The 26,238-nt window shown below is 40.6% G+C and overlaps 1 protein-coding gene and 2 pseudogenes across 1 annotated transcript; all 3 read right to left on the bottom strand.

Moving 5' to 3' along the window:
• Positions 1–900: 900 nt before the first annotated feature.
• LOC115665585 (cysteine-rich receptor-like protein kinase 10) lies at positions 901–14,153 on the bottom strand (annotated as a pseudogene).
• Positions 10,121–11,187, bottom strand: LOC115665588 (cysteine-rich receptor-like protein kinase 29). The gene is made up of 2 exons (XM_030587447.2): positions 10,818–11,187; positions 10,121–10,690 (listed from the first exon to the last, which is right to left on the bottom strand). Exons 1-2 carry the CDS (start codon positions 10,959–10,961, stop codon positions 10,355–10,357), a joined length of 480 nt encoding a protein of 159 aa, XP_030443307.2. The 5' UTR covers positions 10,962–11,187; the 3' UTR covers positions 10,121–10,354.
• A 3,953-nt stretch (positions 14,154–18,106) lies between the features above and the next one.
• On the bottom strand, positions 18,107–23,416 carry LOC115677773 (cysteine-rich receptor-like protein kinase 44; annotated as a pseudogene).
• Positions 23,417–26,238: the final 2,822 nt, after the last annotated feature.

The following is a 26,238-nucleotide window of genomic DNA, read 5'->3' as shown; positions in this document are numbered from 1 at the left end:
AGAGAGAGATCTGCGGCCATGGCGCGAGCACAGAGAGAGAAGAGAGAGAGGGACCGGTCGATTCAGGAGAGGGAAGGGCAATTTTGGAAAGTATTTTCACCTTTTTAAATTTGGAAATTCACTTTCCTAACTTTAAACATGAAAATTTTCGTTAATCGGAAAGTGTTTTCGGTTAACTAGTTATTTTCGGCGAACCAAATGAGTAAAAGTTAAGAGAATTAATTTCTGAAAGACACTTGCATTGAAACAAACACACCCTAAGTGAAATACTGATTTTTCTTCAATAAAATTTCCCATTAATTTTAGGTTACCAACTCTTATTTGTGATGCTCACCTATATTTATTTGGTCAAACTCTAAATTACCAACTTTTTAAATAATTGACCAATTTCTTACTAGCTTTGAAATTACAAATTAATTTTAGGTGGCCAACTCTTATTTGAACCACTTATCGACATTGATAAGAGGGCTTAAATAACGAATGATTCCGAATAACTTACCAACTTTTATTGAATTATATGAAATCACCAACTTTGTCCTACTCATCTACCAACTTTATATATGACATGTCAGTAGTAGCTACTTCCCATTGTCGATAGTAACTTCACACATACAAAAGTAAGTTTAAACAATTCAGTAGCTAGTAATTTCTCCAATGAGTCAAAAGTATTTAATGTGGGGAAAGTACAGTAATTATTCATGAGAATCAGTAGTTCTCTCATAAGAAACTAACTATAGATATATCTAAATTCAACATCCAAATGTGACTAACAACATTTCTATAATGCATAGTAACTTCCAAATATCTTTCTATTAGTATAATATTCAATTGAAGTAACTTTTTTCAGAGTAGATACCATGTATAGCCAGTAATTCCAATATCCATATTACAGGATGACTCGACCCATTCAACACATGAAAATATGCAAATATCAAATTATGTAGTGATATAACACATTGCCTGTCGTTCCATCCAGTCCCCTTCTAGGTTCGGACAGTCTAAAGGTAGAGCATAACTTAAGATACATGATATCACCACGTAGTTGACTCGTGGGAAGTTTCATATACATAAAGAAAATGAATTTAACACAATGGAACAGAAGAAGCACACATGTTTAGGCTCCAATCTGTGATCATCGAGGATATAACTTGGTGATGGAAGCCTCGTTCACAGATTGTTGGATTTGTCTGTTTCCGGATTGATCCGAATGAGTTGCCGTCCCCCGCGACGCTGTGTCAGATTCAGGGATACTGTGCATAATGAATGCAGGTCGTGATGGTACTGGCATGGTGGTGGAGTAACTATTGAGCATCAAAACCACTGCACCCATGGTTGGTCTCTCGGCCTCAATTTCTTGAACACACAGCAATCCAACATGAATGCACCTCACCATTTCGGTCCTCAAACCATCAGCCAAATTAGGATCTGTGAGATTTGAGGGGGTCCCTTCCCTCCAACTCCTCCATGCCTGCAATGAATCACAAACACAAACTCGGATGGTAAAAATAGTTGCTCGACTCATTCAAGTTCGGGTCCACCACTCCTTTCGGGTGATTCTTTGGGGGAAGGAGAGTGATTTGAAGATATTTTCTTACATAGCTAAGAAGGTCCTCTGTGGTATCCCCGTTGCAGAAGCGGCTACTTTTTTGACCACTAATAATCTCGAGTAGCAACACCCCAAAACTAAAGACATCTGACTTGACTGAGAACAATCCATGCATTGCATACTCTGGAGCCATGTACCCACTGCATCACAGGAATAATGAGAACTTTCAACACAATTCCATTTAATATGTTGTGCCTTTAAATTTGCTAGCTATTCAGATTATATGGAGAAGAGCACGGGAAATATAACCAGATTTATCTTAAGATACTCTGCTATCTTTTACTGACTAAGTGCCAACAACCCTGCTTGTGGCGTCTTGAGTTTGATCCACCACAAATAGCCTTGCTGTACCAAAATCTGAAATTTTAGGGTTCATCTCCGCGTCAAGCAAAATATTGCTTGCTTTAAGATCCCGATGAATGATTCGAAGTTGAGAATCCTCATGAAGATAAAGAAGCCCACGAGCAATGCCTCCTATTATCTTTTGACGCCTTTCCCAATCCAGCTGCCTACGCCTAACAGGATCTGCATAGCATATTGATGAAAGGTTATAGTGCATGTGACTAATGCGAGGTGACTTTCTAAATGCAGATTGGTAAGAACATGCACTTCAATTACTCTTGAATCGGATGATGCTGGTAACAAAATGGCATGATCATACCATATATAAAGTGATCCAGGCTTGAGTTTGGTACGAATTCATATATAAGAAGCCTTTCTCTCCCCTCCAGGCAAAAACCTAAGAGCCTGACCAAATTCCGGTGTTGAAGCCTTGCAACCAAGAGGACCTCGTTCTTAAATTCTTGACCACCTTGTGCCAAATCTACAGACAACCTTTTTACTGCTATAACTTTTCCATTGGCCAATGTTCCCTGAAAAAGAATGCGAAAGGCAGCCATATACATGTGAATGTTTAAAATTCTCTAGTTATTTTAGGAATAAACAATTTGCAGTGATTACCTTGTAAACCGTGCCAAATCCACCTTGTCCCAACTTATTTGCATCAGAGAAGTCATTTGTTGCCTCTCTGATGGTATTCAAGTCGTACTGCAGGGATTCTGCAGTTCTGATTTCATCTACAGGTAAAGCTACAAAGTGGAAAATCCAAAGTTGGTTATTGTCTAATTCGACATTATCAGTACGCTGATTTAACAGTTAATAGTAAATCATTTTTATTTAACAGTTGATCCATTCAAAGAAAAATTTGTCCTCTGGGTGATGGTAGCAAATAAAAGGTTTTCCAGAGCAATCGGGGAACTTTGATATCTATAGCCCACATTGAATCTGTCCTCGTTTAGTCAGAAATCACCGACCTCTGAATTCCTGGAAAGTTACTAGCTTTTGCACATCAAGACTGAACCTATTGGCTGCTAATCTGTTTCACATATTCACCCAGTATTTTATGAAAATCAGTCACGCGAAAGTAATTAGAACTTACGTTCAAATTTTTTCTTTAATCTTCTTGACCTCAAACAGATGCATAATATTCCAGCAATTAAAAGAGATAATCCAACAGCTGGGATTGTGATAATGAGGGCAATACGACCTGAGTTAGTTTCCTTTCCTGAAAAAGGAAGAGCTCTTATGTTAGACAAGAAACTCATGGTAGACAGTGTGTAGACCCAATAACCGAAAATAGTTTTTATGAGGGTTTGCACATTCAAAGCAGTCTGTGGTATTAACCGAAAAGTTAATTTCTTGTCTGCTAGTTATTTAATGCTTATATCTCATTCGAGAGGAAACATAAGTGTCTCAGGAACTTATTACACTCCAAATCAAAAGTTGAATTACATCATGCTTTAAAATCCACTTAATGCAACCATACTCAGGGAGATGGAGCAGGGGAAGGAGGGGAAGCAGACTTACAACCCCTAGTCTCTTGTTTCTAGGAGGAGCTCAATGAAGTTAAACTTGCTCACAATTATTATCATGTTTGTCCTACAGACAATTGAAAACACAAATAGAATGCTCTGGCATAGGTAACTGTACATTAAAAGGAAGTACCTTTAGAGGATGTGTTATTCGTTGGAGTAGGTGTAGGAGAAACTGGCGACTGTGGTGCCAATGGTGGTGATGGTGGCGACTCATAAGCCGAAGGATCAAAAAAGCGGCCTACTTCAAACCTGAAATTGCAACTGGGAATAATAACCCTCCCTCCTTGTTTCTGATTACAACACTGTGGAATTTGTCCAATAATGTTCACCAAACAATCATAGCATTGTTGCTGCGACAAGTCTGGAGTGCACTGCACAAGTCCATACAGAGTTTGGAAGTTTGGAGCCGTCGCATTTCCAACGGCAAATTTCCTCATCGAATTGCCACTCGCAGCTCGGTCTCTCAAACCATCCATCAGATTTCTCAAAACCTAGATAATAAATCCAAAACTATAAGCTACTACTGTCAGGACAAGAAAACAAGACTCAGTACATTCTCACGACCCGAACTCTAAAATCCTACTCAATCTTCAATGCAATATGAATTGTCAGCTGCTACCCAAGAATGATACCTAAAACCAAATGCTCCGGTGAGCTCATCCTACCCTGAAAAGCTATTTGCCAATTCCAATGGCTTACAGGAAACATAAAGTTCAAGAATTCAAGAAGCACGCCCTCTGCTTTCATGGAAACAAATGAAATGCAATGCAATGTTTTAACCAGGAACAACAACTGATTCATGCAAATGTTTTCTAAATGAATGATGTCGATCACAAGCATGTAAGAATTAACTTTTCCGTTTTCGAACCTGATTGAACTGATCGACGTTGCCGGTGACATTGTTGAGGTTCCACATGTAGAAGGCAGGAAAACTCTCCATGGTCCCGAAAATGGATCGGTTTGAGTACCGGAGCATACAGTAGTCGTACCAGAGGACCGCCTCCTTCTGCACCGGGCATTGGCGAACGATCTCGGCGGCGGAGTCGTTCAGGCAGCTCCGGCAGTCGGCGGCCGCGACGTCGCCCCGGCAGAGTGCGATGGCGTTGGCGGCGTCAGGGCTCCGGCCGGCGGAGAGGTTGTAGAAGCCGTAGTCGGCGACGGCGGCGTTGGCGTTCGAGGCGTTCGCGGCGGCGGCGACGACGGAGGCGAGGAGGGAGCTGAGGCTGGCCGCGTAGGTGCCGTTGGCGGTGAAGTTGTTGCTCCCGCAGGAGCCGTACAGAGGGTCGGCGCCGTGGACGGAGGCGGCGAGCGCGAGGAGTGGGAGGAGGAGGACGACGACGACGACAACGAAACGCGGCGGCGCTACCATCGGAAAGCTCGTCGGAGTGTTCCAGTTCCTTCGGAGAGAGAGAGAGGGGGGTTGTGATTCGGTGCGGGAAGGCACGCGGCTTTGAAACCAATTAGCGCTGACCGTTGACCTCTGACTGTTGACTTCGACCGATAAAAAGAATGCCCAAAATAACAGGGGGAATTACGATTGTGACACCACGACGATTGTAACGGGACTCGATTTAGAAGTCAAGAGAGAGAGAGAGAGGTACGCGTTCTTCTTGTTGCATCCACTGCGGTCAATTATTTGCGCTCCCAAGAAGATTAGACTTCGAAAATTCCGAAACCGACAAAATTAGGGTTGTGTTTATTTTGCGAGAAAAATTTGACAAATAGGGTGCCGCAAAAACAAAATAAATGAAATAGAATGTGATCCCAATGTTACGTCAGAAGATCCAATCAAAAAACAAGTGAAGGGAGAACATACGTATGTGAATAGCATATAAACCTCGTAGACAAGCGGTGTGAAATACTTTATCACAAGTATCTTCCATACTGTCCTCCAAAAGTACGAGTCGCACAGCGTTGGATAAGCATAAATCTAATAGTCTATCGAGATAAGATCCGAGCACTGGTACTCCAGGAAGGTACTGTGATGTATGCTTGACAACTCATATTTTCAATGTCTTATTCAAAAGAAGTAATCAATCTTCGCGGCCTACTCCCTCGTTTCTCTTCTTCCTTGGCAAGTTGCGAGGAATTGAATGCCATGATTGCGAGAGAATTGAAACTGTTTGCTTGGAAAATGGTAAGAGTCTCCAAATTTCATGACCGAAGACTTTGAATTTTTCACCGAGCACGACCTTGACCGATGAAACCACTTCTTTCTAAAACCAGCTCATCAGACACGAGAGAGAGAGAGAGAGAGAGAGAGAGAGAGAGTAGCGTCAAAGCTAATTGCACAAAATGGCAAAGAGAGCTTGTGTTTCTTCTTCCGCTCTCAGTTTCTATGAGTTGTTTTTGAAACTTAGTTTTCTTCTCTTGGTATTGATCCTTTGAGCCATGCCATGCAAAAAAAAGGGGAAAATTGTCCAAAAAGTCATGAACCTATTATATTTTTGTCAATTCAGTTCTAAATATTTTTACGTTTTACCAATTGAGTTCATCCGGCCACTTTTAACCGGGAATCACTGATGTGGATGCCAAGCGTTCTACATGGCACGCACAGCACGGACGTGGATAATTTTAATATTTTGTCGAATTTTTAATTAATTTTTGAAATTTTTTTCTTCTTTTTTCTTTTCTTTTTTTGAAAATTCTCTTTTTCCAAGTCCAATGAGGGTTGCCGGTCACAGGCGAGGCCCGACGACTCCCGCTGGCCACTAGGTGAGCGCTGTGAGGCCCTTGCCACGACCCTTGCCCGCGACCGGCGAGGGCCATGAAGCCCTCACCAGTCGCTGCCCTCACCCAGATTTGGTGAGGGCCACAAAGCCTTCGCCTGAAGCAGACTAGGATCGCAACCCTCGCCCAACCTTGCAAGGGCTGTAAAGCCCTCACCCAGTGGCCGAAGAGGGTCGCCGACCCTCGCTTGTGGCCGCCAAGGGTCACCGACCCTCACTGGACTTAATAGAAAAAAAAATGAAAAGAAAGAAAGAAAAAGAAAAAAGAAAAAGATAATACATTTTTTTAAAAATTATAAAAATTTGTCAACGTTAGCGCTGACCGTCTTACATGGCACTACCGGCGTCCACGTCAACGATTTCAAGTTAAAATTGATCGGATGGACTCAATTGACAAAATGCAAAAAGGCTTACGACTCAATTAACAAAATTGAAAGGTTTAGGACTGAATTGACAAAAAATACAATAAAAGTTTATGACTTTTTGGATAATTTTTCCTCCAAAAGAAGATCTACGACAAGGTATGTATATGTGTGTCTCGATTAGGGTCAACTATATATCTGATTTGGGTCTCACCCTCACATTTATGGACTTCTAATTAGCTTTTTTTCATATGAGATTTAGCATATGTGAGTAAATTTTCTACTAAAGATTTAGCCATTAATGTAAGTTTTATTACCTAAACAAAGGATCAATAAATCTGGAGAAAATGTACATTATTTGCACCGATATCACGTTTTCTTTTCTTTTTTGCAGAATTATTGTTATTTAAAGAATGTATATGTTGCTATTGTCGGAGGCCTTTCTTTGGAATAAAAGGAGGTAAATTGGTAATACATCCTAAATATGTTACTCCAAAACATTAGAACATAAAAATTAAGGCTCGTTTCGTTAGTCTTTCCCTAGTTAAGGGAACGTGGAGTTGTCTTAAACATGGACAAGTCAATACTATACCCTTCAATATACGAATCATGTCGCAAATTGTACTACAAATCAGTACTATTATAGCATAAGAACATAACACAGGCTGAAGCATCTAATTAATAATCCTCGTGAGAAATTATCAAAAAAGTCTTAAATATATTGCAATTGTGCTAATTTAGTCCTAAGCCTTTTTCTTTTGTGTCAATTTAATCTTAAACATTTTGCATTTGTCCTAATTCAGTCTATCCAGCCAATTTTCGGTGGGTGGCGCTAGCGTGGACGCCATCCGGCCGACACAAACGTGGCAATTTTGTATATTTTTTTATAATAATAATATTAATTTTTTTACACTTTCTTTTCTTTTATTTTTATTTTTTCCTTTTTCCTTTTCTTCCCCATAGTGGCCGACGAGGGCTGCAAAGCCCTTGTCAGCCATGGGCGAAGTCGGCCTCGCCCACGGCTTGCAAGGCCATAGCAGCCTTTGCCCGCGATCGTGACGAGACCCTAGCGACGCGATCTAAGCACAAGGCTTGGGGCCGCATGCGAGGTGGCCTCGCCCAGATCTGGTGAGGCAATGGTCACCTTTGCCTGCGTTGCCATGGCCTCGCCCTCGACGGCCACTATGAGGAAGAAAAGGAAAAATAAAAATAAAAAATTAATAAAAATTAGAAAAAAATATTAAAATATTATCGGTCAGTCAGACGGCTGGCATTGACTGGCATCCACATTAGCACCAACCGGCCAAAATTGGAAGGATTAACTGAATTGACATAAATGCAAAAGGTTTAGAACTGAATTGGCGCAAAAATGGTTTATGACTGAATTGACACAATTGCAATATTTTTTTTTTGGTTGAAACACAATTATAATATGTTTAGGACTTTTTTGGTGATTTTCCCTAATCCTTGTGGAGTATGGCTGTTGCATAATTAGTAAATTATATGATAAGCTCTTTTCTTTTGGGTTATATCGTAGTAACTTAAGTTGTATCAATTCACGTACTTAACATTATGCATACAACCAATCAATAAGCCCTTTCCCTTTGCGTTAATCCGGCTAAGTAGAACTTGAACTAAAAATATTTTGTGATTCGTTTCATGTAATTATTATTCCAAGGATATATTTTAGGTACAGTTTCACATCTACATTTCATCCCCAATTCAATGTATTATTAGGCAAATTGATGCGAATAATGGACTTTTTCATGAAGTATTTACCGTATTATTTTACCAATGCAAGGCCCTTTTACCCTAGTTCAGATTTGTTTACCACCTTGAAAAATGGCATCTTGGGTACTATCGATGTGCATGACAAGTTATAATATTTTAATACTTTTTTCGATTTATTTATTTATTTTTCCTTCCCTTCTTCCTTAGCCAGTCGCTGGGCCTTAGCGATGGACGTCGACTAGCCAGAGGCAAGCGCCAGTGAGATTGACCTTGCCGACCCCTGGCGAGGCTCGCCACCCCTAGCGAGGCTTGACCCTTGCTAGATCCAACGAGGGCTAGCCGTGCCTGGCCACTGGCAAGGCTCGCCTTTGCTAGGCTTGACCTTGCTAGTGGCGAGCTCGAGCCTCACCTGGTCGACCTCAAGCCTTGCCCGAGGCCGGCCCATGCCTGACGCCGGCAGTCGCTGAGGCTCGACGACTAGCATAGAAAGAAAGAAAAATAAAAATAAAAAAAAGATAGAAAAAATAAAATAAAATATATTAAAAATTTGAAAGTTTTTAAAAAAAAATTTCTGGATGAACCCAAGCATGGATGTCAAGGACCTAGGCTCAGCCTCGATATTACCGGGTCTAACGTCTCGGGCACGGGCATCAGTGTCCTAGACCCAGCCTCAATGGACTTGAGCGTGGAGGCTAGGATCTCGGGTGCGACCTAGATGGACTCGGGTCACGGCGTCAGAGTCTTGGACCCGGCCTCAATGGACCCAAGCCCAGGCACCGGGGACCCGGCCCATTGCCAAGGGCCCAAGAACGAGTGTTGGGGTTCTCGTTCCCAAGTGCAGTCTAAACGCAAATATCTAGTCATATTTTGAGGAGAAAATCATTTTCCAGAATTTTAAGCTTTGGTAGGAAAATCTTTCCCATTGACTAGGAAAATATATTCCGTTGACTCATTTTCTAAGTGATCAAAACAGCGAAAAATGAAAAAAAAAATTTACAGGAAAATGTTTTATGCGAAACAAACAAAGTAAATTTTACCCATATTCATTTGTTCATCTATTGTTCACAATCGCCGATACTGCCAACAAATTATCAACGAGTACTAGCATAACTTGACAAAGCATTAAAGTTACCAACTAGTTTACAAATTTACCAATCTTAATTTAAGTGAAATACCAATTTTTCTTCGATAAAATTCCCCATTAATTTTGGGTTACCAACTCTTATTTGTGATGCTCACCTATGTTTATTTGGTCAAACTCTAAATGATAAACTTTTCTAATAATTTACTAATTTCTCGCTAGCTTTCAAATTACAAACTAGTTTTAGGTGACCAACTCTTATTTGAACCACTTATCCACATTGATTAGATCGCTTAAATAACGAATGATTCTGAATAACTTACCAACTTTTATTGAATTATATGAAATTACCAACTTTATCCTACTCATTTTCATTTGCCAATTTTTATATGACATGTCGGTAGTAGCTACTTCTCATTGTCGATAGTAACTTCACACATCCAAAAGTTTAAACATTTCAGTAGCTAGTAATTTCTCTAATAAGTTAAAAAATTTAATTTGGGAAAGTACAGTAATTATTCATGAGAATCAGTAGTTTTCTCATAAATAACTAAATATTGATATATCTAAATTCAACATCCGAAAGTGACTAATAACATTTGTATAATGCAAAGTAACTTTCAAATATCTTTTCGATTAAAATCATATGCAATTGAAGTATTTTCAAAGTAAATACCATATATAGCCAGTAATTCCAATATCCATACTACGGGATGAATCGACCCATTCAACACATGAAAATATGCAAATGTCAAATTATGTAGTGATATAACACATTGCCTGTCGTTCCATCCAGTCTCCTTCCAGGTTCAGATAGTTTAAAGGTAGAGAATAACTTAAGATACAAGATATCACAATGTAGTTGACTCGTGGGAAGTTTCATATACATCTCATCTCCTAGCAAAAGGAAAGAAAATGAATTCAACACAACGGAACAGAAGACTCAGACAAATTTAGACTCCAATCTGTGATCATCGAGGATATAACTCGGTGATTGAAGCCTCGTTCACTGATTCTTGGATTTGTCCGTTTTCAGATTGACTCGAATGAGTTGCCGTCACCCGCGACGCTGTGTCAGATTTAGGGATGCTGTGCATAATGAATGCAGGTCGCGACGGTAGTGGCATGGTGGTGGAGTAACTATTGAGCATCAAAACCACCGCACCCATGGTTGGTCTCTCGGCCTCAATTTCTTGAACACATAGCAATCCAACATGAATGCACCTCAACATTTCGGTCCTCGAGCCATCGGCCAAATTAGGATCATTGAGATTTGAGGGGGTCCCTTCCCTCCAACTCCTCCATGCCTGCAATGAATCACAAAAGCAAACTCAGATGGTAAAAACAGTTGCTTGACTCATGCAAGTTCGGGTCCACCACTCTTTTCCAGTGATTCTTTGGGGGAAGGACAGTGATTTGAAGAAATTTTCTTACATAGCTAAGAAGGTCCTCTGTGGTATCCCCGTTGCAGAAGCGGCTACTTTTTTGACCACTAATAATCTCCAGTAGCAACACCCCAAAACTAAAGACATCTGACTTGACTGAGAACAATCCATGCATTGCATACTCTGGAGCCATGTACCCATTGCATCACAGGAATAATGAGGACTTTCAACACAATTCCATTTAATATGCCGTGCCTTTATATCTGCAAGTTATTCAGATTATATGGAGAAGAGCACGGGAAATATAACCGGATTTGTTTTAAGATACGCTGCTATCTATCACTTACTAAGTGCCAACAACCCTGCTTGTGTCGCCTTGAGTTTGATCCACCACAAATAGCCTTGCTGTACCAAAATCTGAAATTTTAGTGGTCATCTACGCGTCAAGCAAAATATTGCTTGCTTTAAGATCCCAATGAATGATTCGAAGTTGAGAATCCTCATGAAGATAAAGAAGCCCACGAGCAATGCCTCCTATTATCTTTTGACGCCTTTCCCAATCCAGCTGCTTACGCCTAACAGGATCTGCATAGCATTTTGAAAAAAGGTTTTAGTGGATGTGACTAATGCGAGGTGACTTTCTAAATGCAGATTAGCAAGTACATGCACTTCAATTATTCTTCAATCGGATGATGCTGGAACAAAAATGGCATGATCATACCATATATAAAGTGATCCAGGTTTGAGTTTGGTACGAATTCATATATAAGAAGCCTTTCTCTCCCCTCCAGGCAAAAACCTAAGAGCCTAACCAAATTCCGGTGTTGAAGCCTTGCAACCAAGAGGACCTCGTTCTTAAATTCTTGATCACCTTGTCCCAAATCTACAGACAGCCTTTTTACTGCTATAACTTGTCCATTGGCCAATGTTCCCTGAAAAAGAATGCGAAAAGCAGCCATATACATGTGAATGTCTCAATTTCTCTCTTTATTTTAGGAATAAACAATTTGCAGTGATTACCTTGTAAACTGTGCCAAATCCACCTTGTCCCAACTTATTTGTGTCAGAGAAGTCATTTGTTGCCGCTCTAATAGTATTCAAGTCGTACTGCAGGGATTCTGCATTTCTGATTTCATCTACAGGTACAGCTACGAAGTGGAAAATCCGAAGTTGCTTATTGTCTAATTCGACATTATCAGTACATTGATTTAGCAGTTAATAGTAATTCATTCTTATTTAACAGTTAATCCATTCGAAGAAAAATTTGTCCTCTGGGTGATGGTAGCAAATAAAAGGTTTTCCAGAGCAATCAAGGAACTTTGATATCTATAGCCCGCACTGAATCTGTCCTCGCTTAGTCAGAAATCACCAACCTCTGAATTTCTAAAAAGTTACTAGCTTTTACACATCAAGGCTGAACCTATTAGCTGCTAATCTGTTTCAAATAGGTTGTATTCACCCAGTATTTTATGAAAATCAGTCACGTGAAAGTAATCAGAACTTACGTTCAAAATTTTTCTTCAATCTTCTTGACCTCAAACAGATGCATAATATTCCAGCAATTAAAAGAGATAATCCAACAGCTGGGATTGTGATAATGAGGGCAATACGACTTGAGAGGAAGAGCTCTTATGTTAGACAAGAAACTCACAGAGGACAGTGTCTAGACCCAATTATCAAAAATAGTTTTTACGAGGGGTTGCACATTTGAAGCAATCGTTGATGTTATTCTATCAGATTCCTGATGAAATTACTTTAGAAGTTGATACTTAAATCGAAAGAAAGAAAGACTCATGATGCATCAGAAATCTCATTAATTTCTCGTCTGCTAGTTAGTTCATGCTTATATCTCATTCAAGAGGAAACATAAGTGTCTCAGGAACTTTTTACACTCGCAATCAAAAGTTGAATTACATCTTGCTTTAAAATCCACTTAATGCGACCATACTCAGGGAGGAGGAGCAGGGGAAGGAGGGGAAGCAGACTTACAACCCCTAGTCTCTTGTTTCTAGGAGGAGCTAACTTGCTCACAATTATTATCATTTTTGTCCTACAGACAATTGAAAACACAAATAGAATGCTCTGGCATAGGTAACTGTACATTAAAAGGAAGTACCTTTAGAGGATGTGTTATTCGTTGGAGTAGGTGTAGGAGAAACTGGGGACTGTGGTGCCAATGGTGGTGATGGTGGTGACTCATAAGCCGAAGGATAAAAAAAGAGGTACACTTCAAACCTGATATTGCAACTGGGAGTAACAACTCTCCCTCCTTGTTTCTGATTACAACACTGAGGAATTTGTCCAATAGCGTTCACCAAACAATCATCACATTGTTGCTGCAACAGGTCTGGAGTGCACTGCACAAGTCCATACAGAGTTTGGAAGTTTGGAGCCGTCGCATTTCCAACGGCAAATTTCCTCGTCGAATTGCCACTCGCAGCTCGGTCTCTCAAGCCATCCATCAGATTTCTCAAAACCTAGATAATAAATCCAAAACTACAAGCTACTACTGTCAGGACAAGAAAACAAGACTCAGTACTTTGTCACCATCCGAACCGTAAAATCCTACTCAATCTTTAATGCAATATGAATTGTCAGCTGCTACCCAAGAATGATACCTAAAACCAATGCTCCTGTGAGCTCATCCTACCCTGAAAAGCTATGTGCCAATCCCAATGGCTTACAGGAAACATAAAGTTCGAGAATTCAAGAAGCATGCCCTCTGCTTTCATGGAAACAAATGACATGCAATGCAATGTTTTGACCAGGAACAACAACTGATTCATGTAAGGTTTTTATTAATGAAAGATGTCGATCACAAGCATGTAAACATTAACTTTCCGTTTTCGAACCTGATTGAACTGATCGACGTTGCTGGTGACATTGTAGGGGTTCCACAAGTAGAAGGTAGGCGAACCCTCCACGGCCCCAAAAATGGAGCGGTTCGAGTATCGGAGCATACAGTAGTCGTACCAGAGGACCGCCTCCTTCTGCACCGGGCATTGGCGAACGATCTCGGCGGCGGAGTCGTTCAGGCAACTCCGGCAGTCGGCGGCCCCGACGTCGCCCCGGCAGAGGGCGATGGCGTTGGCGACGTCGGGGCTCCGGCCGACGAAGAGGTTGTAGAAGCCGTAGTCCGCGGATGCGGCGTTGGCGTTCGAAGCGTTCGCGACGACGGAGGCGAGGAGGTCGCTGAGGCTGGCCGCGTAGGTACCGTTGGCGGTGAAGTTGCTGTTGCTCCCGCAGGAGCCGTGCAGAGGGTTGGCGCCGTGGACGGAGGCGGCGAGCGCGAGGAGCGGGAGGAGGCCGACGATGACGACGACAAAACGCGGCGGAGCTACCATCGGAAAGCTTGTCGGAGTGTTCCAGTTCTTTCGGGGAGAGAGAGAGAGAGAGGGGGGTTGTGATGCGGTGCGGGAAGGCACACGGCTTTGAAACCAATTAGCGCTCACCGTTGACCTCCGACTGTTGACTTCGACCGGTAAAGACAAAGCCCGAAATAACAGGGGGAATTACGATTGCGACACCACGACGATTGCGACGGGACTCGATATAGAAGTCAGAGAGAGAGAATCGTACGCGTTCTTCTTGTTTGCATCCCACTCGGGTCAATTATTTGCGCTCCCAAGAAGATTAGACTTCGAAAATTCCGAACCCGACAAAATTAGGGTTGTGTTTATTTCGCGAGAAAAATTTGACAAATAGGATGCCGCAAAAACAAAATAAACGAAATAGAATGTGATCCCAATGTTATGTCAGAAGATCCAACCAAAAAACAGATGAAGAGAGAACATACGTATGTGAATAGCATATAAATCTCGTAGACAAGCGGCGTGAGATACTTTAACATGAGTACCTTCCATATTGTCCTCCAAAAGTACGAGTCGCACAGCGTTCGGATAAGTAGAAATCTAATAGTCTATCGAGATAAGATCCGAGTGATGATATTCTAGGAAGGTACTATGATGTATGCTTGACAACTCATATTTTCATTGTCTTATTCAAAAGAAGTAATCAATCTTCCCGGCCTACTCCCTCGTTTCTCTTCTTCCTTGGCAAGTTGCGAGGAATTGGATGCCATGATTGCGAGAGAATTGAAACTGTTTGCTTGGAAATTGGCAGGAGTGTCCAAATTTCATGACCGAAGACTTTGGATTTTTCTCCGGGCACGACCTTTGACCGATGAACCACTTCTTTCTAAAAACAGCTCATCAGACGAGAGAGAGAGTGGTGTCAAAGCTAATTGCACAAAAATGGCAAAGAGAGCTTGTGTTTCTTCTTCCGCTCTCAGTTTTTATGATTTGTTTCTGAAACTTAGTTTTCTTCTCTTGGTATTGATCCTTCGAGCCATGCCATGCAAAAAAAAGGGGAAAATTATCCAAAAAATTATGAACCTATTGCACTTTTGCCAATTCAGTCATAAACATTTCACTTTTATCAATTCAGTCATGAACATTTTCACGTTTTACCAATTGAATACATTCGGTCAATTTTAGCTAGAAATTGCTAATGTGGACACCGAACATCCTACGTGACATAGGCGATGCAGACGTGGATAATTTTAATATTTTTTTGAATTTTTAAATATTTTTTTTCTTTCTTTTTTTTTCTTTTTCTTCTTCCAAGCTCGGTGAGGGTCGCCGGTCACAGGCGAGGGCCGACGACCCTCACCAACCATTGGGTGAGGGCCGTGAGGCCCTCACCACAACCCTTGCCCGCAACCGGCGAGGGCCATGAAGCCCTCACCAGTCGTGTCTAGGTGAGGGTCACAAAGCCTTCGCCGGATGCAGGCGAGGGTCGTAACCCTCGCCTAGACCTCGCAAGGGCCGCAAAGCCCTCACCAAGTGACTAAAGAGGGTCACCGACCGTCGCCTGTGGTTGCTGAGGGTCACTAACCCGCGCCGGACTTAATAGAAAAAAAAAAGAAAAAGAAAAAAGAAAGAAAATAATAATAATAATAATAAATAAAGCAGAGACCTCATTCCCGTCACATCATGTCTGTCCCTCCTCTCTTCTTCTTCGTCTCTGTTTTCTTCCCTTCTTCTTAGCCCAAAAGAACCCTTTCTTCAATTCCATGGTTCTTGAATTCGACAGATATGTCAGAAATTGAGCTCAATAGAGAATTGAAAAAAGTAAGAAAAACCCAACAACTGGTATATGTAAATACATCTAAAGCAACTAATAGACGTCGAACCTCATCTGCACACATAGAGCAGGATGGAAACCAACCATGCTCTTGATTTTGCAAGGAAAAATCGCTGTTGCTAGTACAGTCACCCACGTTTTCAAGGTACCATCGAAAACCAGCTACCTAACACGAGGGAATCCACAGAAGCCAGCACTCTTGGCTAAAACATTAGGGCTCTAGGAACGAAATTTTGAGGATGTCAACTATAGTCGCGGCTTGGGGACTAGGTTGCACCCGGCCGATGAGGCAAGGTTGGGCGCTCGAGGCAGGAGGGGATGGCGGTGAAGCTTCGGGTGCAGCTTCGAAGGACGATATCGGAGGCGCAATGTCCATGGCTTCAATGCTTGCTGTGCTCGAATAATGCCCAACCGCCATGGCGCAAGCACAGAGAGAAGAGAGAGATCTGCAGCCATGGTGCGAGCACAGAGAGAGAAGAGAGAGAGGGACTAGTCGATTCGGGAAAGAGAAAGGCAATTTTGGAAGGTGCTTTCACCTTTTCAAATTTAGGAATTCACTTTTCTAACTTTAAAATGAATATTTTCGTTAACCGAAAAGTGTTTTCGGTTTACTAGTCATTTTCGGCGAATCAAACGGATAAAAGATTGAAAAATTAATTTCCAAAAGACACTTTTATTGAAACAAACACACCCTAGGTGAAATACTGATTTTTCTTCAACAAAATTTCCCATTAATTTTAGGTTACCAATTCTTATTTGTGATGCTCACCTTTGTTTATTTGGTCAAACTCTAAATTACCAACTTTTCTAATAATTGATCAATTTCTTACTAGCTTTGAAATTACAAATTAATATTAGGTGACCAACTCTTATTTGAACCACTTATCGACATTGATGAGAGGGCTTAAATAACGAATGATTCAGAATAACTTATCAACTTTTATTGAATTATATGAAATCACCAACCTCGTCCTACTCATCTACCAACTTTTTATATGACATGTTGGCAGTAGCCACTTCTCACTGTCGATAGTAACTTCACATATACAAAAGTAAGTCTAAACATTTCTGTTAAATTATGTCTCTAATTTGAGCCAAGAATTTATTGTTGAAAGTCGTACAAAACGCAATGATGAGCAGAGAAAGAGGAAGAAGCAATTCTGGATGTTCTCTGCGCATAAAAGAAATTTTGGCCATATTTGTCTTCTATTAATTAAATGAGCCCATGACTTGACTTTGCTCTCATTACTTTTATGCTTGTCAATGGAGCTGCGTCCATTTTCTGCTTCCTCATAAATGCATGCACATAGAAGAACGTGGGCACCGAACTTCTCTTCCTCCCTTCGGGTCAATTTTTGTGGGCTTTCTTTATCCTCTTGTTGCTAAATGAAGGAAGAAAGAAGGCAGAAGCTATGCTCATTTTCTCATTGGCGGTGCATGATGGTCATGCATACACACCATCATTAATTGCATGGACTTCTGAAGATGGCGCCATTTGTTCTCCTATAAGAGGAGAACCGCGGACGAACAGAAGCAAGCTCAAGAGAGAAATAGCCGAGAGACGAGAGAGAGCTTCAAAGAGTGAGAGGCTTGAGCTGTGCGAGATTTGTGTGTAAAAGTCGAGTCCATCAAGTTGAGTTGTTAAACATTGTGGATACTGGGTATATACTAGGGCTGAAAAATACTTGAGCGTAAGTGATTGTAATCTTGTAATTCTCCAATTTATTAGTGGATTATTTGCCGGTTCTCCCCGTGGACGTAGGTTCCGACATTTGGATTGAACCACGTAAATTTCTCGTGTCCCTTTATTGTTCCTCGTTTATTTCTCTATCAAATTTCTACGGCTCCCGACTTAATTGCAAAGTTGCGATCCGCTTTCGCCACTTCGTCCGATTTCACAACAATTTCAGTAGCTAGTAATATCTCTAATTAGTCAAAAATACTTAATGTGGGGAAAGTGCAGTAATTATTAATGAGAATCAGTAGTTTTCTCATAAATAACTAACTATAGATATATCTAAAGTCAACATCCAAAAGTGACTAATAACATTTCCATAATGTAAAGTAACTTTCAAATATCTTTTCGATTAGTATGATATGCAATTGAAGTAACTTTTTCAAGGTAAATACTGTCTATAGCCAGTAATTCTAATATCCATACTACAGGATGAATCGACCCATTCAACACATGAAAATATGCAATATCAATATATGTAGTGATATAACACATTGCCTGTCGTTCCATCCAGTCTCCTTCCAGGTTCAGATAGTTCAATGGTAGAGAATAACTTAAGATACATGCTATCACAATGTAGTTGACTTGTGAGAAGTTTCATATACATAAAGAAAATAAATTTAACACTGGAACAGAAGGCTCACACAAATTTAGATTCCAATCTGTGATCATCGAGGATATAACTCGGTGATGGAAGCCTCATTCACTGATCCTTGGATTAGTCTGTTCTCGGATTGATCCGAATGAGTTGCCATCCCCCGCGACGCTGTGTCAGATTCAGGGATGCTGTGCATAATGAATGCGGGTCGTGATGGTAGTGGCAAGGTGGTGGAGTAACTATTGAGCATCAAAACCACCGCACCCATGATTGGTCTCTCGGCCTCAATTTCTTGAACACACAGCAATCCAACATGAATGCACCTCAACATTTCGGTCCTTGAACCATTGGCCAAATTAGGATCTATGAGATTTGAGGGGATCCCTTCCCTCCAACTCCTCCATGCCTGCAATGAATCACAAACGCAAACTCAGTATGGTAAAAACAGTTGCTCGACTCATTCAAGTTCCGGTCCACCACTCTTTTCCGATGATTCTTTGGGGGAAGGAGAGTGATTGAAAGATATTTTCTTACATAGCTAAGAAGGTCCTCTGTGGTATCCCCAATGCAGAAGCGGCTGCTTTTTTTACCAATAATAATCTCTAGTAGCAACACCCCAAAACTAAAGACATCTGACTTGACTGAGAACAATCCATGCATTGAATACTCTGGAGCCATGTACCCATTGCATCACGGGAATAATGAGCACTTTCAACACAATTCCATTTAATATGTCGTGCCTTTATATCTGCTAGCTATTCAGATTATATGGAGAAGAGCACGGGAAATATAACCGGATTTATCTTAAGATACTCTGCTATCTATTACTTACTAAGTGCCAACAACCCTACTTGTGGCGCCTTGAGTTTGATCCACCACAAATAGCTTTGCCGTACCAAAATCTGAAATTTTAGGGGTCATCTCCGCATCAAGCAAAATATTGCTTGCTTTAAGATCCCGATGGATGATTCGAAGTTGAGAATCCTCGTGAAGATAAAGAAGCCCACGAGCAATGTCTCCTATTATCTTTTGATGCCTTTCCCAATCCAGCTGCTTACGTCTAACAGGATCTGCATAGCATATTGACGAAAGGTTTGATAACTTTATTTTATATAGAGTTTATTTATTATTTTAGACTTAATATTTGCTTAGTTTTAATTGAATTTGATGTCTAATTTATTTATTTTAATTAATTTTTGTAGGTAATTGAAGTTAAAGGGAGCTTGGGGACTAATTCTGTAATTTGCCGGCTTTCCACGCGCAAAAGTATCCGAAACAATCCAATTGTTCCTAAATCGTGTAGAAGCTTCCCAAATTGGAGATCAAAGCCATGCAAATCTGCAATCAAGAAGAATCAAGCCTATTTTGGGAAGAAAATCAAAGTCCAAGCTAAAAAAGGAATTTTATTTTTTGGAGGAGTCCTAATTTGGAAGAACCTTTAATTGCAATCCTATTGTGATTAAGGTTTCTTGGAAAGCAAGAGGAGGTCTATAAAAAAAAAAGACATTACACGTGATTTAGGAGGGAGAAAAAAAGAAGAAGAAGAAGGAGGAGAAGGCAACAAAAAAATCAAGCATTGGATTATTCTTGGTGAATCTGTTCTAGTTCTTCATCATGTTTAGTTTAGTTATTGTTTTTAGTTTATTGTTCATTATGTTCTAGACTACTTGTTGTTAGAGCTACGATGTAGCTTAACTATGATTGATTAATTTTCAAGACTTGTTTATGCAATTCTAGATCTCGTATGTGTGAGTTATATACCATGTTCTTAATGTTTTGAAGTGCTTGATCACCACTTGAATGATTTTTATTGCATGATGAAACCGAAAGGAGATTCTATGCGAGTGCTTTATGATATATAGCCATGAATTTAACTTAGATAGAGATATACTAGGTTGTTTGTGTGGTTTCGGTAGTAAGTAAATCAAGGGTGGTTTATTGAATCCGGAAACATTCATAGATTTTAATGCACTTAGGTTTACTTAAATTCACATGGACCAAGTGTGGGTTGCTAAATCTAAGTAGGGTTGTTATACCGGACCAAGGATAGTAATTTAAATGAGGAAGTTCTACCATCACACTATGATTTCAATTTGATTGCATGACGAGCTTGGTTCATTAATCTTGATTGGTTAAGTGAAATCGGATGCTCTAACGTTTTTAATTCTTGATCAAAGTCTTTTGCTTCTTGCTTCTTTATGTTCGAAATTTCTAGGTTTAGTTTGTGAATTTCTATTTTCGATTTTGGTTTGCTGCCTTGGTTAATTTAGCTTTCGGAAATTTCAATCGTAATAGGTTAATTTAGTTTTCTCTAGAATTTCGATTGTTTTATTAAATCTTTAATTGGTTAGATAAAGTTGAGAATTGTTCACCTTTAGTAAGTAATTTGATTGATTTGTCTACAATCTCTGTGGGAACGATACTTTAATTCATCACTTTATTACTTGTTCGATACGTACACTTGCGTTGCTAATTTAGAGAACAAGGTTATAGTGGATGTGACTAACACGAGGTGACTTTCCAAATGCAGATTGGTAAGAACATGCACTTCAATTACTCTTAAATTGGATGATGCTGGTAACAAAATGGCATTGATCATACCATATATAAAGTGATCGAGGCTTGAGTTTGGTACGAATTCATATATAAGGAGCCTTTCTCTCCCCTCCAAGCAAAAACCTAAGAGCCTAACCAAATTCCGATGTTGAAGCCTTGCAACCAAGAGGACCTCGTTCTTAAATTATTGATCACCTTGTCCCAAATCTACAGACAGCCTTTTTACTGCTACAACTTTTCCATCGGCCAACGTTCCCTGAAAAAGAATGCGAAAAGCAGCCATATGCATGTGAATGTTTCAAATTCTCTCGTTATTTTACGAATAAACAATTGCAGTGATTACCTTGTAAACTATGCCAAATCCACCTTGTCCCAACTTATTTGCATTAGAGAAGTCATTTGTTGCCGCTCTGATAGTATTCAAGTCATACTGCAGGGATTCTGCAGTTCTGATTTCATCTACAGGTACAGCTACAAAGTGGAAAATCCAAAGTTGCTTATTGTCTAATTTGACATTATCAGTATGCTGATTTAACAGTTAATAGTAAATTATTTTTATTTAACAGTTAATCCATTCAAAGAAAAATTTGTCCTCTGGGTGATGGTAGCAGATAAAAGGTTTTCCAGAGCAATCAGGGAACTTTGATATCTATAGCCCACATTGAATCTGTCCTTGTTTAGTCAGAAATCACCGACCTCTGAATTCCTGGAAAGTTACTAGCTTTTGCACATCAAGACTGAACCTATTGGCTGCTAATCTGTTTCACATATTCACCCAGTATTTTAAGAAAATCAGTCACGCGAAAGTAATTAGAACTTACGTTCAAATTTTTTCTTCAATCTTCTCGACCTCAAACAGATGCATAATATTCCAGCAATTAAAAGAGATAATCCAATAGCTGGGATTATGATAATGAGGGCAATACGACCTGAGTTAGTATCCTTTCCTGAAAAAGGAAGAGCTCTTATGTTAGACAAGAAACTCACGGTAGATAGTGTGTAGACCCAATAACCGGAAATAGTTTTTACAAGGGCTTGCACATTTGAAGCAGTCCTTGGTGTTATTCTATCAGTTTCCTGATGAAATTACTTTACGCGGTCATACTTAAATCGAAAGAAAGAAAGACTCATGATGCATCAGAAATCTCATTAATTTCTTGTCTGCTAGTTCTTTCATGCTTATATCTCATTCAAGAGGAAACATAAGTGTCTCGGTTATTTATTACACTCCGAATCAAAAGTTGAATTACATCATGCTTTAAAATCCACTTAATGCAACCATACTCAGAGAGGAGGAGCAGGGGAAGGAGGGGAAGGAGACTTACAACCCCTAGTCTCTTGTTTCTAGAAGGAGCTCAATGAAGTTAAACTTGCTCACAATTATTATCATGTTTGTCCTACAGACAATTGAAAGCACAAATAATATGCTTTGGCATAGGTAACTGTACATTAAAAGGAAGTACCTTTAGAGGATGTGTTATTCGTTGGAGTAGGTGTAGGAGAAACGGGCGACTGTGGTGCCAGTGGTGGTGATGGTGGCGGCTCATAAGCCGAAGGATCAAAAAAGCGGCCTACTTCAAACCTGATATTGCAACTGGGAATAATAACCCTCCCTCCTTCTTTCTGATTACAACACTGAGGAATTTGTCGAATAATGTTCACCAAACAATCGTCGCATTGTTGCTGTGACAAGTCTGGAGTGCACTGCACAAGTCCATACAGAGTTTGGAAGTTTGGAGCCGTCGCATTTCCAACGGCAAATTTCCTCATCGAATTGCCACTCGCAGCTCGGTCTCTCAAACCATCCATCAGATTTCTCAAAACCTAGATAATAAATCCAAAACTACAAGCTACTACTGTCAGGACAAGAAAACAAGACTCAGTACTTTGTCACCATCCGAACCGTAAAATCCTACTCAATCTTTAATGCAATATGAATTGTCAGCTGCTACCCAAGAATGATACCTAAAACCAAATGCTCCCGTGAGCTCATACTACCCTGAAAAGCTATGTGCCAATCCCAATGGCTTACCGGAAACACAAAGTTCAAGAATTCAAGCAGCATGCCCTCTGCTTTCATGGAACAACAACTGATTCATGCAAGTCTTTTTCAATGAAACATGTTGATCATAAGCATGTAAGAATTAGCTTCCCGTTCTCGAACCTGATTGAACTGATCGACATTGCCGGTGACGTTGTTGACGTTCGACAGGTAGTAGGTAGGTGAACGGTCCACGACTCCGAAAATGGATTGGTTCGAGTACCGGAGCATGCAGTAGTCGTACCAGAGGACCGCCTCCTTCTGCACCGGGCACTGGCGGGCGATCTCGGCGGCGGAATCGTTCAGGCAGCTCCGGCAATCGGCGGGCCCGACGTCGCCCCGGCAGAGGGCGATGGCGTTGGCGGTGTCGGGGCTCCGGCTGGCGGAGAGGTTGTAGAAGCCGTAGTCGGCGTCGTTCGCGTTTGCGTCGGCGGCGACGGAGGTGAGGAGGGCGCTGAGGCTGGCCGCGTAGGTGCCGTTGGCGGTGAAGTTGCCGGTGCTCCCGCAGGCGACGACCAGAGGGTCGGCGCCGTGGACGGAGGCGGCGAGCGCGAGGAGCGGGAGGATGACGGCAATGGCGACGACGAAACGAGGCGGAGCGACCATTGGAAAGCTCGTCGGAGTGTTCCAGTTCCGTCGGAGAGAGAGAGAGGGGGGGTTGTGATTCGGTGCGGAAAGGCACACGGCTTTGAAACCGATTAGCGCTGACCGTTGACATCTGACCGTTGACTCCGACCGGCAAAGAGAAAGCCCGAAATAGCAGGGGAAATTACGATTGTGACACCACGGCGATTGCGACGGGACTCGATATAAGAGAGAATCGTACGCGTTCTTCTTGTTTGCGTCCACTGGGGTCAATTATTTGCACTTCCTAGAAGATTAGACTTAGAAAATTCCGAAACCCGATGGAATTAGGGCTGGGTTTGTTTCGAGAGAAAAATTTGACAAACAGGGGCCGCACAGACGAAACAAAAGGAATAAAATGTGACTTCAATGTTATGTCTGAATTATCCATACAACCAATTAATAAGCCCTTTACTTTGCGTTAATCCGTCTAAGTAGAACTTGAACTATATCACATGATTCTTTTCATTTATTTATTGTTCCAAGGATATATTTTTGGTACGGTTTCACCTCTACATTTCGTCCACATTCAATGTATTATTCGGCAAATCAATACGAATAATGGACTTTTTCATAAAGCATTTACCGCGCCCTACATTATTTACCGGTGCAAGGCCCTTTTACCCTAGCTTAGATGTATTTAACACCTCGAAGTGTTAAAATATATATCGAGTTTGAGCTCGTGAACAAAACCCGACTTCAGATAAATTATTATTATTTGTGGATGCCCAAATATGTGCCATGGAAATTCAGATTTCTTTTTCTGGTGTTAGAGTCCAAGTTGGACAAGGATGTCCAGCAAAACAGGAAAAAGGAAATATACGGAAAATAACTTTCCTAATGTGCGTCAGAGTTGCTCTGGCGGTGCTATTCCATATATATTTGTTTGAGGGCTTGTTTCGGAGTGTGGAGCTTGCGTGTGTTTTGCAAGTGACACCGTGAACAATGCAGAGTGAGTTTCGGGAAGTTCGTGCACAAAGAGCTTTACATTAAGTATTTAAGCATCGAAGCCGATTAAATTTTGTGGTGAGATTTGTTAATTTCCTTGTGAGATTAAGTAAGAGATTATGGAGCTAAACACAGTGTGAGATTAATTCGTTTAATTATTGGAGCCTGGGAAATATCGATAGTGTTTTAGTGACTCGAGCGTGATTATAATATTCGTTGTATCGCTTAATCTATAGTGGAATTTTTTTTCTGCTCTCTTCGTGGACGTGGATCACCTTAACCGAACCGCGTAAATTTGGTGTTCGATCTATTTTCGTGTTTTGTCATTTTATTGTTTGATTGCTTGTTTCCGCAATATGAAAAATGGTATTTTGGGTACTATGGATGTGCAAAACAAGCTGTAAGTAGCGATGTATTATTGATCATGCTTTAAAAGGACATATTTGAAAGTATAGGTTAAAATATACCCGAAAAAAAGTGTATTGGAAAGTGGACATGATTTTATGGGAGAAAGTCCTAAAATTGGTACTGAATATTATTAGTTCGGAAATCAAATCTGTCAAAACAAGCTGCACGAACCAAATTTGCACAAGGACCATAGCACATTAACAATAGAACATGGTATGTTTTTTGTAATTTTATCCTAATTTTGAATAACTAGATTTGAAGCTTGGACATTATTTTATGTGTCCGATATCGCTAGGCAACTATTTCTAGTAGTTAAAATTAATTTATGTTTATTTGGTTCATTTGGGTCCATCGCTAGTGTAACATATAATTAAGATGTAGATTTATTCTATCTTATATAGATGGATAGTTCATATAATTGAGATATCGATTGGGGAGGTCAAAGATGTCGATGCAAATAATTGAATTCAAATGAGAAATGCATGGAACTTGCCCAGAAGGTGACAGCACTGGAATTTCTTGAACAAAGACTTGTTAAATTAAGCTCTACCGATCGCGACTTTGACCAACAATCTTTTGTTTTTCAAATACCCATCACATCCCGTGATGGGTCCCATCCTCAACGCTTGCGCGTGGATATTGTCAAGACACTTGGCATCTTCAGACTCTATGTGAAGTCTATTCAGACTCAAAATACAATGTGTTGTATATCGCAACAGCTAGTGATTTGACTCGAATTTTTTTATATAGAAAGTGTTGATTGATCTTCGATCTTAAAGATTGTTTGTAACAAAATCTTTCAGGCAAGAAATCTTTGATTGATTGACAATGGACAAGTTGCTTTCCCAATTGAAGAACTTTATTTATGGAAACTACAGATTTGCTTGTATGGGTTATCACATTCAGATGTTATCTCTCAACGGCTACTCAATTTTATTTACATAATCTCGTGGGAAAAGTGTCCAAAAAATCATAAACCTTTTATATTGGTGCCAATTGAATCATAAACCTTTTTTTGGTGCCAATTGAGTACTAAACATTTTATTTTTATGTCAATTCAATCATTTCGGCTAATTTTGGCTAGATTTTGCTGACATGGATGCCGGCCAGCCGCCAACGCTAATGTGTATAACTTTTAATAATATTTTAATATTTTTTTGAATTTTTAATTATTTTTTCTTTTTTTCTTTTCTTTTTCTTTTTTTTCCTCCCCTCCATCTTCCTCCAGCCAGTCGCCATACCAGCGATGGGCCAGAGGCCAGAGACCGGCGTGGCGAGGCTCGCCCTCGCTGAATTCGGCGAAGGTCGAGCCTCCCTAGCCATAGACGAGACCCGATCTCGCTGGCCATGGGTGAGGCCCGACCTCACTAGATCCGGTGAGGTCATGACTCACGCAGCCACTGGCGAGGGCTGGG

The sequence above is a fragment of the Syzygium oleosum genome, unplaced genomic scaffold (genome assembly GCF_021117445.2).
Source record: "Syzygium oleosum isolate NSW1041296 unplaced genomic scaffold, Sole_v2.1 Sole_v2.29, whole genome shotgun sequence".
NCBI lineage: Eukaryota > Viridiplantae > Streptophyta > Magnoliopsida > Myrtales > Myrtaceae > Syzygium > Syzygium oleosum.
The sequence above is the reverse complement of the archived record's forward strand: the minus strand, read 5'-3'. Positions and strand labels throughout refer to the sequence as shown.

Bases quoted from the DNA above. Each gene is read 5' to 3' on its own strand.
- LOC115665588 (XM_030587447.2), bottom strand. From the start codon at position 10,961: ATGGCTCCAGAGTATGCAATGCATGGATTGTTCTCAGTCAAGTCAGAT. The intron at 10,691-10,817 runs GTAAGAAAATTT...GATTCATTGCAG, and splicing joins CAGAGGACCTTCTTAGCTAT to GCATGGAGGAGTTGGAGGGA.